General features: G+C 47.3%; 1 protein-coding gene across 3 annotated transcripts in view; it reads right to left on the bottom strand.

The window, feature by feature from the left end:
• Window positions 1-12,917, bottom strand: part of TBCE (tubulin folding cofactor E) — a 91,987-nt gene that overhangs the window by 10,248 nt on the left and 68,822 nt on the right. For 2 of the 3 annotated variants that reach the window (XM_019418951.2, XM_053910205.1), the window contains exons 5-11: window positions 10,347-10,435; window positions 6,428-6,527; window positions 4,582-4,684; window positions 2,853-2,929; window positions 1,750-1,845; window positions 1,173-1,237; window positions 986-1,050 (exon numbers count right to left, since the gene is read on the bottom strand). In XM_019418951.2, the coding sequence (XP_019274496.1) occupies window positions 986-1,050; window positions 1,173-1,237; window positions 1,750-1,845; window positions 2,853-2,929; window positions 4,582-4,684; window positions 6,428-6,527; window positions 10,347-10,435 (595 nt within the window). The remainder of the gene's footprint in view (window positions 1-985; window positions 1,051-1,172; window positions 1,238-1,749; window positions 1,846-2,852; window positions 2,930-4,581; window positions 4,685-6,427; window positions 6,528-10,346; window positions 10,436-12,917) is intronic. The other variant, XM_053910206.1, reaches the window with a different exon arrangement.

Here is a 12,917-nt window from a genome sequence, read left to right as displayed (position 1 = left end):
TGGCCAACAGATACAAGCAAAGATATTCAACATCACTCATCATCAGGGAAATGCAAATCCAAATTACAATGAGGTATCATCTCACACCTGTCAGAACGGCTAGTATCAAAAACACAAGAAGCAACAAGTGTTGGTGAGGATGTGGAGAAAAAGGAACCCTTGTGCGTTGCTGGTGGGAATGCAAACGGGTGCAGCCACTGTGGAAAACGGTATGGAGGTTCCTCAAAAAGTTAAAAACAGAACTCCCTACAATCCAGTCATCGCATTACTGGGTCTTTACCCCCAAAATACAAAAACACTAGCTTTGGGATACATGCACCCCTATGTTTATTGCAGCATTGTTTACAAGAGCCAAATCATGGAAGCAGCCCAAGTGTCCATCGATAGGTGGCTGGATAAAGAAGACGTGGTATGTATGTGTGTGTGTGTGTATGTATACACACACACACACACACACACACACACACACACACACACACACACATATATATATAGTAAAATATTACCCAACCCTCAAAAAGAATAAAATCTTGCCATTTCCAACAACATGGATGGAGCGAGAAAGTATTATGTTACATGAAACAAGTCAAAGACAAATACCCTATGATTTCACTCATGTGGGATTTAAGAAACAAATGAACAAAAGGAAAACACAAGAGAGCGAGACAAACTAAGAAACAGAATCTTAACTCTAGAGAACAAACTGATGGTCACCAGAGGGGAAGGGGGTGGGGGTCCATAGGTGACGGGGGTTAAGAGCACACGTATCACGATGAGCACTGGGTCCCGTGGGGAGGTGTTGAATCCCTGTATTGTACACCCGAGACTAATAGGACACTGCATGTTAACTCCACTGGAATTAAAGTTAAACACTTCAATAAAGAATAGTCTTAAAGTAAAATATTTTTTAATAGAAGGAACCTGCAAACTCCATCATAAGAGTGGAAGTGAGGATACAATGTGCACATTGTGAAGAAGCTCTTACTTGTGAGATCTGATTGTCATTTACTACAAGGTACTGCAAGGAAGGAAACATTGATGTTTTGCACCCTGGAAAAAAGGAGAATTAAGTTACACGGCAGAAGTGAAAGAAAAAGCAGAAGTATGGGCTACCGGGCGGCGGGGGGGGGGGGGGGGGGGGGGGGGGGGGGTGTAGAGTTAATCTCAAATACCAGTTCCTGCATCCGGAAAATGTATAGAAGAAATTCCGACGTCAGAAAGGATTAGTTGTTCTAATCTGAAATTTAAAATGTTAAATTTGATTACAAGGAACAATATGAAATGCTACAGGCGGTCAACCAGACTAGATTTGTAATGCTCTTCCCCCACCCTAGGTTTTTGTGCCCCATGAAATGCTTAGAAACCACAGAGTCTGGTTTAGGGCGCGCAGAGAGGACTGTTTACGCTACATTGTGAGGGCTCCCCAGTCACCTGCTCCTGGTGCCCGCGGCGGTGCCACGTGTTAACGGGTCTCCAAGAGCAAACAGACGTGATCTGACTTCCGTAAGTTTAATGAATGAAGACTTCTGACATTAGCACCAGGCCGAATTACCCTTTCCTCAATGACCTAGTACAGACACAGACTGCGCACTACGTGGTCTGCAAACACCTCCTCTACGTAAATTCAGAGAAAAGTTTCCCAAAGGGAATTCGTGTGTGAATTCCATCTGAGCAAGTACACAGAGCCTACGATCCATTCACGAAAAATCTCCTAAGCACTGCTGTAACGGCATTTTAGGAGCAAATTACCTGGGGAGATAGGCTATGAGAAACAGCTGATTTTCATCAATTAATGGATTAGAGGAAAGGTCTAATAACTTGACTGTCTGTAGAACATCCGCCGGCCTGTGTGGAAAATCAAAGTGTGTCAACATGAATTTAACCTGACTTGTCTTCAAAGATATATGGCTTTTAAAATACCTGCATTTGGTGTAAAGGAGGTGAAGGGAGCAGGAGGTGAGGGGACAGGACTGTGAAAGGGCAACAGGAGGGAGGGACCCTTGCAGTGCTGGAAATGTCCTCTATGTGGATGGACCAACTTCAGGATCCTGGCTGTGGTATCGCCAGGGAGATAGTGGGTGATGGGTACAGGGAGCTCTGGGCATTATTTCTTATAACTGCATGTGAACCTCAAATCATCCCCCAAATAAACAGTTTCACTTAAAAACACCTGCATTCACCTGTATAATAAGTCGTTCCATACAGTGAAGTCTCATTGGCTTGAATCCTTTCATTGGGAATGTATTATAAATTTGCCCACGTTTAATTTCACATAGTAATTTAATGATATCAACAAAAGAGGCAAGACAACATATTTAATTTACTCAAGGAAAATAAGCTTTTCCATAGACTCAGTACATCAATCTTACACACACAGTGCTACCTACAATGCAGGATTTGAGCCGTATAAAAGCATTTCCTCTAGAACCTCCATTTAGAAACAGAAGTTAACTATATTTCTATGAAGCTACTAAAGTTCTGGTCTTCAAATATGTTTAATTCAAGGCTTACACTCCGATGGGCTGTAATTTGTGAGTAATAAGCATTTTCCCATTCTTATTTGCAAATCCTTAAACAAAATAATGTTGGGGGGCGCCTGGGTGGCTTAGTTAAGTGTCTGATTCCATTTCTGCTCAGGTCATGATCTCACGGTCTGTGGGATCAAGCCCCACATCAGGCTGTATGCTGACAGTGTGGAGCCCGCTTGGGATTCTCTCTCCCTCTTTCTCTGCCCCTTCCCCCCATACTCTCTCTCTCAAAATAAATAAAATTGATGATGGGTATAATGGAGATCACGTGTTTATTCAGGATGGCTGAATGGCGACACACGCGTGGACGTGAACCCTTGTTACCTTTCCGAAATGGAGATGTCGTTAGACTTGAGGTACAGCTCCTCCAGGACCGGCCACCCGGGGGCGCACCGCAGCACCTGGAAGGGAAACTCCGGTCAGGGCGAAACAGCCTCTACTGGTCCTTCCTGTGTGTTTACTACCGTACCTTCCCCATCAATTCAGTTCAGTTACCGTTCGGGAAACAAAGTGCCCTACGGACATTTCATCGCAGACTCTAATTCAGGCCAGGAGTGCCAGTGGACGGGCGGTAACACTTAAATGTCAAGGGCTGTGTTTTAATGACACGGCCGCATAGACATCGGGCACTCTAAGCTACGAGCGGGCCATCCAGGGGCGTCCTGAACTGTACAAGGCTCGTGCGAAGTAGACTTGCAGACAGGACAGTTTGCTTACCCAAAAAAGGAAGGGACTTGAGGTCCCCACCTGTCCTCGATTCTCAATGCCAACCCGGGTTTGCGAAGAGGACGCTCATCGGACGGTACTTCGCAACCAGGGTTTCTAAATTTCCCCACTTGCACTTCAGCCCCAGCATCTCGATCTCCAAGTGCCCTTCCTGTTCTGATGCTCAATCTGAACCCCACTCACCAGGGAGGAGCCCTAGGACACAGGCGCACCAGGCAGAGGTGATTCGTCCCTAAGGGAGGTGCCTCGGTGGCATTTCATAGACGAACCACTTGGCTGGGGATATCCTTATCTGCACTTGGTTCGAAAAAGGAATACGCTGGGTGTGTGAGGTCAGTTAACCTCAAACAGAAAATAGCAGTGCCAGATATAAATCCCAAACGCTGCCGGGTGAGGGACCCCCGAGCCCACTGTCGAGCCCAGCTGTCTATGATGAACGGCGGCTTCCAAGAGTCAAACTGCAAACAAGAAAAGGATGCGAGAATCTTCCGGCAGCTCCGCCTCGGAGCACTTGCGGGAAAACCCAGCGAGCTAAAAGCCCAATCCGCAGCTAAGTTGAGGGCTTTCTAAGTTCAGCCTGTGTGAACTGCACAGCATTATGGAGCGCCACCGTCTAGAACGATGGCAGAACAAAACAGAAGGAGCCGAGAGAGAGAACACCGATCCCAAGATAGAAAATTCTACCTCACTACAACAAGTTTGTAACTCCTTTCTGTGAGGCAGTTTAAAGGATCCTATTATTTGGATAACGTGATTCAAATGAAGGCACAGGGGCGCCTGGGTGGCGCAGTCGGTTGAGCGTCCGACTTCAGCCGGGTCACGATCTCGCGGTCCGTGAGTTTGAGCCCTGCGTCAGGCTCTGGGCTGATGGCTCGGAGCCTGGAGCCTGTTTCCGATTCTGTGTCTCCCTCTCTCTCTGCCCCTCCCCCGTTCATGCTCTGTCTCTCTCTGTCCCAAAAATAAATAAAAAACATTGAAAAAAAAAAAAAAAAATGAAGGCACAGTTGGGGCGCCTGGGTGGCGCAGTCGGTTAAGCGTCCGACTTCAGCCAGGTCACGATCTCGCGGTCCGTGAGTTCGAGCCCCGCGTCAGGCTCTGGGCTGATGGCTCGGAGCCTGGAGCCTGCTTCCGATTCTGTGTCTCCTTCTCTCTCTGCCCCTCCCCCCTTCATGCTCTGTCTCTCTCTGTCTCAAAAATAAATAAACGTCAAAAAAAAAAAATAAATAAAATAAAATAAAATGAAGGCACAGTTGTGCCTCAATTGCCTATTAAGCCAAGAATTTAAAATTTCTTATCTCTGGGTAATAAACTAAAGAAATAGGATTACCTCAGCCCATGTTATTCCTGTTCGGTTAAGAACCAAAACCTTCAGTGCAGGAAATGTTCCAGCTAGAGATGGTGAACCCGAGGGAAAGCGTAGTTTATTCTCACTGTGTAGAAAAAGAAGACACAATGTGCTGAATGCTTGCTCTCCAGTAGGCCCGAGTGAAAGTCATAGAAAGCAACAATTTGGGATTTAATATGAGGCGTTTGGTTTGTTTCAACCTTAAAATGAAATTAAAGGTGCCCGGATGGCTCAGTCGGCTAAGCATCCGACCAGGTTTTGGCTCAGGTCATGATCTCACGGTTCATGGGATCGAGCCCTACATCGGGCTCTGTGCTGAGTATGGAGCCTGCTTGGGATTCTCTCTCTTTCCCTGTTTCTCTGCACCCCGCCCCCTGCTCATGCTCTCTCAAAATAAACATTTTATTAAAAAATGGAATTAATTAAAAACCAAAGGAGTCCAGACTATCAGTCCTACTGATACACTATACCAGAGGCTATAATTTTGCTTCTTCGGAGTCTCTAAACCCCTCTTTTCCACTAGGATGGATCAAATAAATCACCACCTTTTCAATTTTCTCTCATGATCCTCATCTCAGGACTCCATCCTGACGGTTTTTTTTTTTTATTTACTTAAAAAATTTTTTTCAATGTTTATTTTTGAGAAACGGAGACAGCACGAGCAGTGAAGGGGCAGAAAGAGAGGGAGACACAGAATCTGAAGCGGGCTCCAGGCTCTGAGCTGTCAGCACAGAGCCCGATGTGGGGCTCAAACTCATGAACTGTGAGATAATGACCTGAGCCGAAGTCAGACACTGAACCGACTGAGCCACCCTGGCTCCCCCTGACAGTCTTTTTGAAAGAAGATACCATTAAAACATGTTAGCCCTTATTTCCAGAAGAGGAGACACCGTGGGTCAACTTACACCCTTTGCTCTATTTGAAGCACAATTAATTTAGGCCTGACCATCTACTATAACTGAATCTGCCTGAACCAGGCACAACCCACCTATCTATGTAAAGCTGGCTCGAGTAGGAAAGGGGATGCCTGGCTGAGGCCTTGGAAAATAAGGTTCAGAGATTGAAACTAAGCAAGAATTTGAAAAGGCCTGGAAAATTATGGCGTTAGTGAAACACGTATCTCGATGGCAAATCCTTATCAGAACTGAATGAAATAGCAGTCCAGTGAAATTATTCATTCCTAAAGCAATTAAATGCTAGAAACTACTTCAGAATGGAGAAGCACTTTTTTTTTTTTTTTAAATATTTTATTAAGTAATCTCTACACCCAGCGTGGGACTCGCACGCATGACCCCAAGATCAAGAGTTGCACGCTCCAATGACTGAGTGAGCCAGGGTGCCCCCAACAAGCACTGTTCATAGCACCTCTCCAATTCTTCCGTTAAATACCAACTCCTCCAGATGGCCCATCCTTCATGGTTAGGCTCACGAAAAATATGGAGATCTTGCTCAATAGGCCAACCCCCCCCCAGCCAATCAAAGGAAAACACATTCCACTCCCCCACCCCCAAAAAGGGATACCTGGCTGGCTCAGTCAATAAAGCGTGTGACTCTTGATTTCAGGATCGGGAGCTGGAGCCCCACATTGGGCACAGGGACTAAAAGTAAGTAAAACACACCCCTATAGTGAGTCACCTCGTGTGACCATTTGAAAGACTACAATAACCAAGGAATATTAAATACTAAGTCAAAGAAAAAGTTAGAGTAAGTAAAGTCTTAAGTTCCAGTAAGCTGTCTCCCCCCTCCTTTCCACAGCGATGTCGTGAGGGAACAAGGAAAGATCAGGAGTTTTATACCAGGTGACAAATGGACGTCCAAGGGTTCATACCTGAGATTGAGAACTTCCAGGTGTTTGAGCTGATCAGCAATACTTAGGACTTCATCCCATGAGGACAGCAGGTTTCTTGACAAATCTACCCTTCTGATATCTCAAAGCACACATTAAGAAAGAGTAATATAGAAAGATTCAGACAAGACATAACAGTAGTTACCTCTTAATTCTGGAGCATGGATTTTTATTTACTTATTTATTTTTTACCTTACACTCTCTATCTTGCTTGAATTTTTTTTTCCTTTTCTTCCCTTTACTTTTCCCTTTATTTATTTTTTTTATTTGAGAGAGAGAGAGAATTTTAGCAGGCTCCACGCTCAGCATGGAGCCTGACATGGGGCTCAGTGTCACAGCCCTGGGATCATGATCTGACCCAAAATCAAGAGCCAAATGCTCAACCAAGTGAGCCACGCAGGTGCCCTACTTTTTACCTTTTTAAATCACATAACTCTTGCTTCAGATCCTGTGTCTCCCTCTCTCTCTGCCCCTCCCCAGCTCATATTCTCTCTCAAAAATAAATAAACATTAAAAAAATATTTTTAAAAGGAGGCACCTGGAGAGCTCAGTCCATTAAGTGTCTGACTTCAGCTCAGGTCATGATCTCATGGTTCGTGAGTTCAAGCCCCACATTAGGCTCTATGCTGACAGCTCAGGGCCTAGAGCCTGCTTCGGATTCTGTCTCCCTCTCTCTCTGCCCCTCCCTAGCTCACACTCTGTCTCTCTCTCTCTCAAAAATAAATAAAAAAAATTTTTTTAATTAATCACCCAATTCTTTATTTAGAAATGAAAGATTATCATATACTGCAAACTTAAGACAAACATCTACAATCGAGTAAATAAGAACCAAATGTTATAACCAATGCTAAACCATCCTGAGGATGTCCAACAAAAAGAGAAAAAAGAACCGTGTTAGTGACTGATTTATTAAGCACCTAAGGTGTACCCACAGGCCTTGTCCTGGGCACTACCTACGGCTGCAGCCTCACGGCAACGCACACGCCTTCTCCTACGGTGCATCATTCTGCTCTGCAGGAACCTCCAAATCATGAGTAGCATCCCCAGGACACGCAACAGGGGTTAGCATGGACAAATGTCCTAAAGTGCTACGGAGGATTTGGGAATTCAGGGGATAAATTAGGAGGACGGAAAGAAAAAGGCACCGAGCTGAATCCTAGAGGGGAGTGCCATGCCGTCCAGAAAGGCACAGCTTAGCAGAACCCCCGGGGACAGAGAAATGGGAAGAGAAGCTTGGAGCAGGACGGGGCGGCTAAAGGAGAATCTTGCATACTACTCTGCTATGGAGGGAAATTATTCAGTTCATCCATCTATCCCGCAAGTGTCGGGGCCCGGAGTATAGCAGCGAACACAACCGTCTCACTGGGGGAGATGGCGTTAAGCACGTGGCTCTGCAACATGCCAGGTACAGACACAGGCTCAGAGTAACAGAGCAAAGGACAGAGGAAAGGGGTGTGTGGGGGCTGCATATACACTGGTGGTGGAAGCCCATCTTCTCTGTGAAGGTGCCACTTAGGCGGAGCAGCTCAGCAAATGAAGAAATGCCATCTTGGAGAAGAGCATCTGGGCAAAGAGAATGATACAAGCGAAGGCCCTATGGTTATAGAATGCAGGTGACCTACGACAGGGACAGCGAGCTCCAGTGTGCCTGGGCAGAGGGGGTGCGGGGTGCTGGAAATGCGGTCACATGGGCCGCAGGGGCCAGGCCACATCACCAAGGGCCCCGCAGGCCACTACACAATCTCGGCTGGTCTCTGACTGAAACGGGAGGTACTGAGGGGTCAGGACCCTCCTGCGACCGCTGAGCTGGGTGCTTTCACACCCCACGGTCAAGCTCCAGCCACCTTTCATTTCCATGACGCTGCTGACTAGGGGCTGTCGGGGTTCCTTAGAAACAGTGAGTCCAGTATCCTTCCCTCAAAGTGTAGGCCAGGATCATAAATATACCTGCTAGTCTGCCCAGAGCACATGGACGCCTGCCTTCTGAAATCAACTCCAAACTCTAACAGTTTCACGCACCGTCCTCACGCACGTGCACACACACGCACTGCCCCTCGTGCACGCACCGTCCAAGGAGCTCCCGGCGTTGCACGGTGCCTGCTCGCAGGGACAGACCCTGCACCCCGTGCAGAGTCAGCTGCTTCCCAGCCCGGCAAGCTCAGGGCCCCGGCACTCCTGCAGCTTGTCGTCGGGACTCAGGGAGGGGACCTCGGAGGGGGCCACCGAAAAAGGATGACTTAATTACACACAGGCAAAACTTCCACTTCAGGCGGGAATTCAACCAGGAACCGTGAGACATTCATCACCACATCTGCAAATATCAGCCGTGACTTGATTATCTCACGAAACCTCATTGCTTCTAGTCTGGGGGACGCTTTCCCCCCAGGAGAGAGCCACGTGAAAAAGCAAGATGCTGCCTCTCTAGCACACGGCTGACAACTCTGAGCAATCCAACTGCAAACGTTCCCAAACCCACCTACTGGCCACATCTTTTCTGATACGTTGAAAGTAAGTCTTGAGCCACCCAATTCCCAATCTTCTCAAATCATTGGGGAGCCGGCCAGGCAGATCACAGAACGCTCCAGACGCTGCCGTGGCATCCCCTACCAAACTACACCCTCCGCCCCAGTTCCCTTAACCAGGGAAGAAGGGACCACGTTGGTTCAGCCCATGGGGGCAATGGGAAGGGCTGCTCACAGGCAAGGTGACCGGGTCCCGACCGACCCGCAGGCTGAGGAAGTAAGACACCCAGACATGCTGGCCGGGGAGCTCTGCTCTGATTTCGGTCACCATAAAGGACACACCATAGGTGTAGTTAGAAATAGCTGGCTAAAGGGGCACCTGGGTGGCTCAGTCGGTTGAGCATCCTTCCAACTCTTGATTTCAGCTCAGGTCATGATCCCAGGGTCTTGGGATTGAGCCCCATGTCAGCATGGAGCCCGCTTAAGATATTTCCTTCCTCCTGCCCTCCCTCCCTCCCTCTTTCTCTTGGGGAGCCCGAGTGGCTGAGTTGGTTAAGCCTGACTTCAGCTCAGGTCATGAATTTCATGGCTCCTGAGTTCGAGGCTCTGTGCTGACAGCTCAGAGCCTGGAGCTTGCCTCAGATTCTGTGTCTCTCTCTCTCTCTCAAAAATAAACATTAAAAAAAAAAAGTCTTTAAATATTCTGTCTCTCTCTCTCTCTGCCCCTCTCCCCCACTAACATGCCCTTTCTAAAATAAAAATTAAAATTAAAAAAATTTTAAGTTAACTCCCATTTGCCAGTGGGAGTTGTTGTGTTTTTAAACTTATCTCCCATATTTTTAGTTGTGGGCATGAAAGCAACGTAGGGCAAACACACACACCCCACTTCTAGGAGAAGGTAGACAGAAGAGATTACAAGCCCTGGAAAAGCCTGTTTGGAGGTATTGTGACAGATGCAAGCAGCTGCCTGAAACAGGAGAGAGGAGTCTGCTCACTCACAAGGTGGCGGTCCAGGGGCCCCGGGGCTGGTGCAGGGGCCCTGTGATGCGGTCAGGCTCCGCCTCTGCTGGCCCAGGCCGCGCTGGACGGTCATCTTCACACAAGACGGCGGCTGGGCCCTGGGCGTCCTGTCCACACTCGAGGCAGGGAGCAGGGTAAAGGCTCTGGGCAGAAGGCAGACGCCAGCCAGGTCTGGCCCCTCATAAGAAGCCCTGTCCAGAGACTTCTGCTTGACATTTCCTTGGCTGGGGCGTGCACACTGCCTCACCTGCAGGCAAGGGGGCCTGGGAAGGCGAATAACTCACCCGGGCAGCCCCTGCACCCGGTGAAACAGAGATGCCCTTAGGAAGAGAGCTGGGGACAACAGACACAGGGCAGGCGACTGGCGGGGTGTGGCACCAGGGCCAAGCCCAGCGTCCGATACTCCGTGAAAAGGATACTAGGACACGCTTTGGCAATTGCTCCTTTGTCGCCGGCACAACTCACCACGCAGTTCCTCAGAGAAATTTCCTGCAGCTTGCTCAGCTGACTGCATGAAAAAGAGTTCACACGTATGTACAAGCATGTACGTGTCCCCTGGCTCTTTAAAACCTAAAAAGCATTTCAGACATATCAAAAGTCACCAAAAATAACAAATACCGGCACCCACCACCCACTTTAAGAAATAAAGCTTTAGGGGTGTCCGGGAGGCTCCGTCGGTCGAGTGTCCAACTCTTGATTTCAGCCCAGGTCATGATCTCACAGTTCATGAGTTCGAGCCCTGCGCTGGGCTCTGTGCTGACCATGCAGAGCCTGCTTGGGATTGTCTCTCTGTGCCCCTCTCCCCCACTCTCACTTTCTCTCAAAATAAACAAACATTAAAAAAAAAAAAAAGAAAGAAAGCTTTAAACTACAAAGAAAAAAAGCAAGCATCACACACACTACAAATAGAAATGAAGTCCTCTGCGTTCCTCCCAGAACATTTCCCTTCCTTCTCTGCTCCCTTTGGATAACCAGTATCCTACACTTGGTGTTTATTTAAACTTGAGCATTGAATAGTTTTACCACACGTTTGCATACCCCTAATTATAGTATTTCATGTATAATGAAATTTGATATAAACGGTATCCTACCATATATGTCCCCCTCCAACCTTTTCCCCGTCAACAGTATATTGGTCAGCAGCGAGATTTAGCTATACTGACCCTTGTACTCTAGAGCCACTCATTTTTATACATGATAGACCACAAATAATTTATTTACTCCTCTGGTTATTCCCAACCACGCTGTGTACCTGCTGCTCTCACACATGAAAGTCTCTCTAGGGTTACATCCTGGAGAGCGTGCGTCCCTTCAGCTTTATTACGTAATCTCTGAAGCCACTTCTTCGGTGCGGAGAATCTGCGTTTTCTACTCATTCAAAGAGCCCGTGTGTCTAGTCTCCGAAGAGTATCTAGAATGTGAAATCTGGAGACCCATCGCCGGGGTTCAAATCCCAATTCCACTACTTCCTTTGGACTTCAGGAAGTTAAAATCCCTGGGCCTCCGATTCCACAGCTTTAACATGCTGTGGCATACACACGTGTTTACAGCATCATTACCGCGGGAGCCCAAGGGTAGAAACAACCCAGGAGCCCATCGATGGATGATCGGATAAACAAAGGGCAGTGCATCCACACGGTAGAATACTACTCAGCCTTAAAAAGGAAATTCTGACATACAATACACTGGGCAAACTTGAGAACATGACGCTAACTGAAAGAAGTCAGTCACCAAAAGACAATACCGCGTGATTCCACTCACGTGAGGTTCCCAGGAGTCAACTTTGCAGAGACAGAAAGCAACATGGTGGCTGCCAGAGGCTGGGGGTGGGGGAGGGAAATGAGCTGCTGTTTGATGGGGACAGAGTTTCAGTTTGGGAAGGTGAAAAGGTTCTGAAGATGGAGGGTGCTGACGGCTGCACAATGTGAATGTAGTTAGCACCACCAAACTATACTTAAAAATGGTTAAGATGGGGGGCGCCTGGGTGGCTCAGTCGGCTGAGCGTCTGACTTCAGCTCAGGTCATGATCTTGCGGTTTGTGAGTTCGAGCCCCGCGTCGGGCTCTGGGCTAAAAGCTCGGAGCCTGGAGCCTGCTTCCGATTCTGTGTCTGGCTCTCTCTCTGTCCCTCCCCACCTGCTCATGCTCTGTCTCTGTCTCAAAAATGAATAAAACATTAAAAAAATAATTTAAAAAAATGGTTAAGATGGTATATTTTGTGTTTTTTTTTTTTAATAATCTTAAATGCTATAATTAGTGAGTTAGCATTTGTGAAACCTTAGAATACTGCCTGATACACAGTAAATTATTTTGTAAGTATTTATAAAAATAGGGGTGCCTGGGTGGCTCAGTCAGTTGAGCATCCGACTTCGGCTCAGGTTGTGATCTTGCGATTCATGAATTCGAGCCCCACGTCAGGCTCTGTGCTGACAGCTCGGAGCCTGGAGCCCGCTTTGGATTCTGTGGGTCTCTCTCTCTGCCCCTCCCCGGCTCATGCTCTGTCTCCCTCGCTCTCAAAAATAAACGAATATTTTTTTAAATGTTTTTAATAAATAAACAAGTAAATAAATGCTAAACTGACAACCTTTGAGGGAAACACTCAGATGAAGACACAAGGCACTTACTATTACAATCATCAGAATCTGGGGGAAAGGCAGCAGCAAAGGTCTAACACAGAACCTTCTAAACCTGCTCAGTTCACAGCGCTCTTGGTGTTTTAGTAATTTTTTCAGTGTGTCCCTGAGACAAACAAAACACCTCAGTTTCCATTTAGTAAGTAGTTAGGGCCAAACAACTTAACTATTTACGTCCTGTGAACTTAGCGTCAGCTGGGCCCTGCACAACTTCCCAAACCCTGGAATCAGACTGGACATCACTATCTCCATTTCTTGTTCCATGATGATTTTCAGGAGATGCTTGCTTTTTATCACAGCCATCACCAAAAACCCAGCTTTGCAGGGATAGGACACCCACAAAAGGAACCGCAGGAATA

Source organism: Panthera pardus, unplaced genomic scaffold, assembly GCF_024362965.1.
Source record: "Panthera pardus isolate Hobbes unplaced genomic scaffold, ASM2436296v1 HiC_scaffold_22, whole genome shotgun sequence".
Taxonomy (NCBI): Eukaryota; Metazoa; Chordata; class Mammalia; order Carnivora; family Felidae; genus Panthera; species Panthera pardus.
The sequence above is the reverse complement of the archived record's forward strand: the minus strand, read 5'-3'. Positions and strand labels throughout refer to the sequence as shown.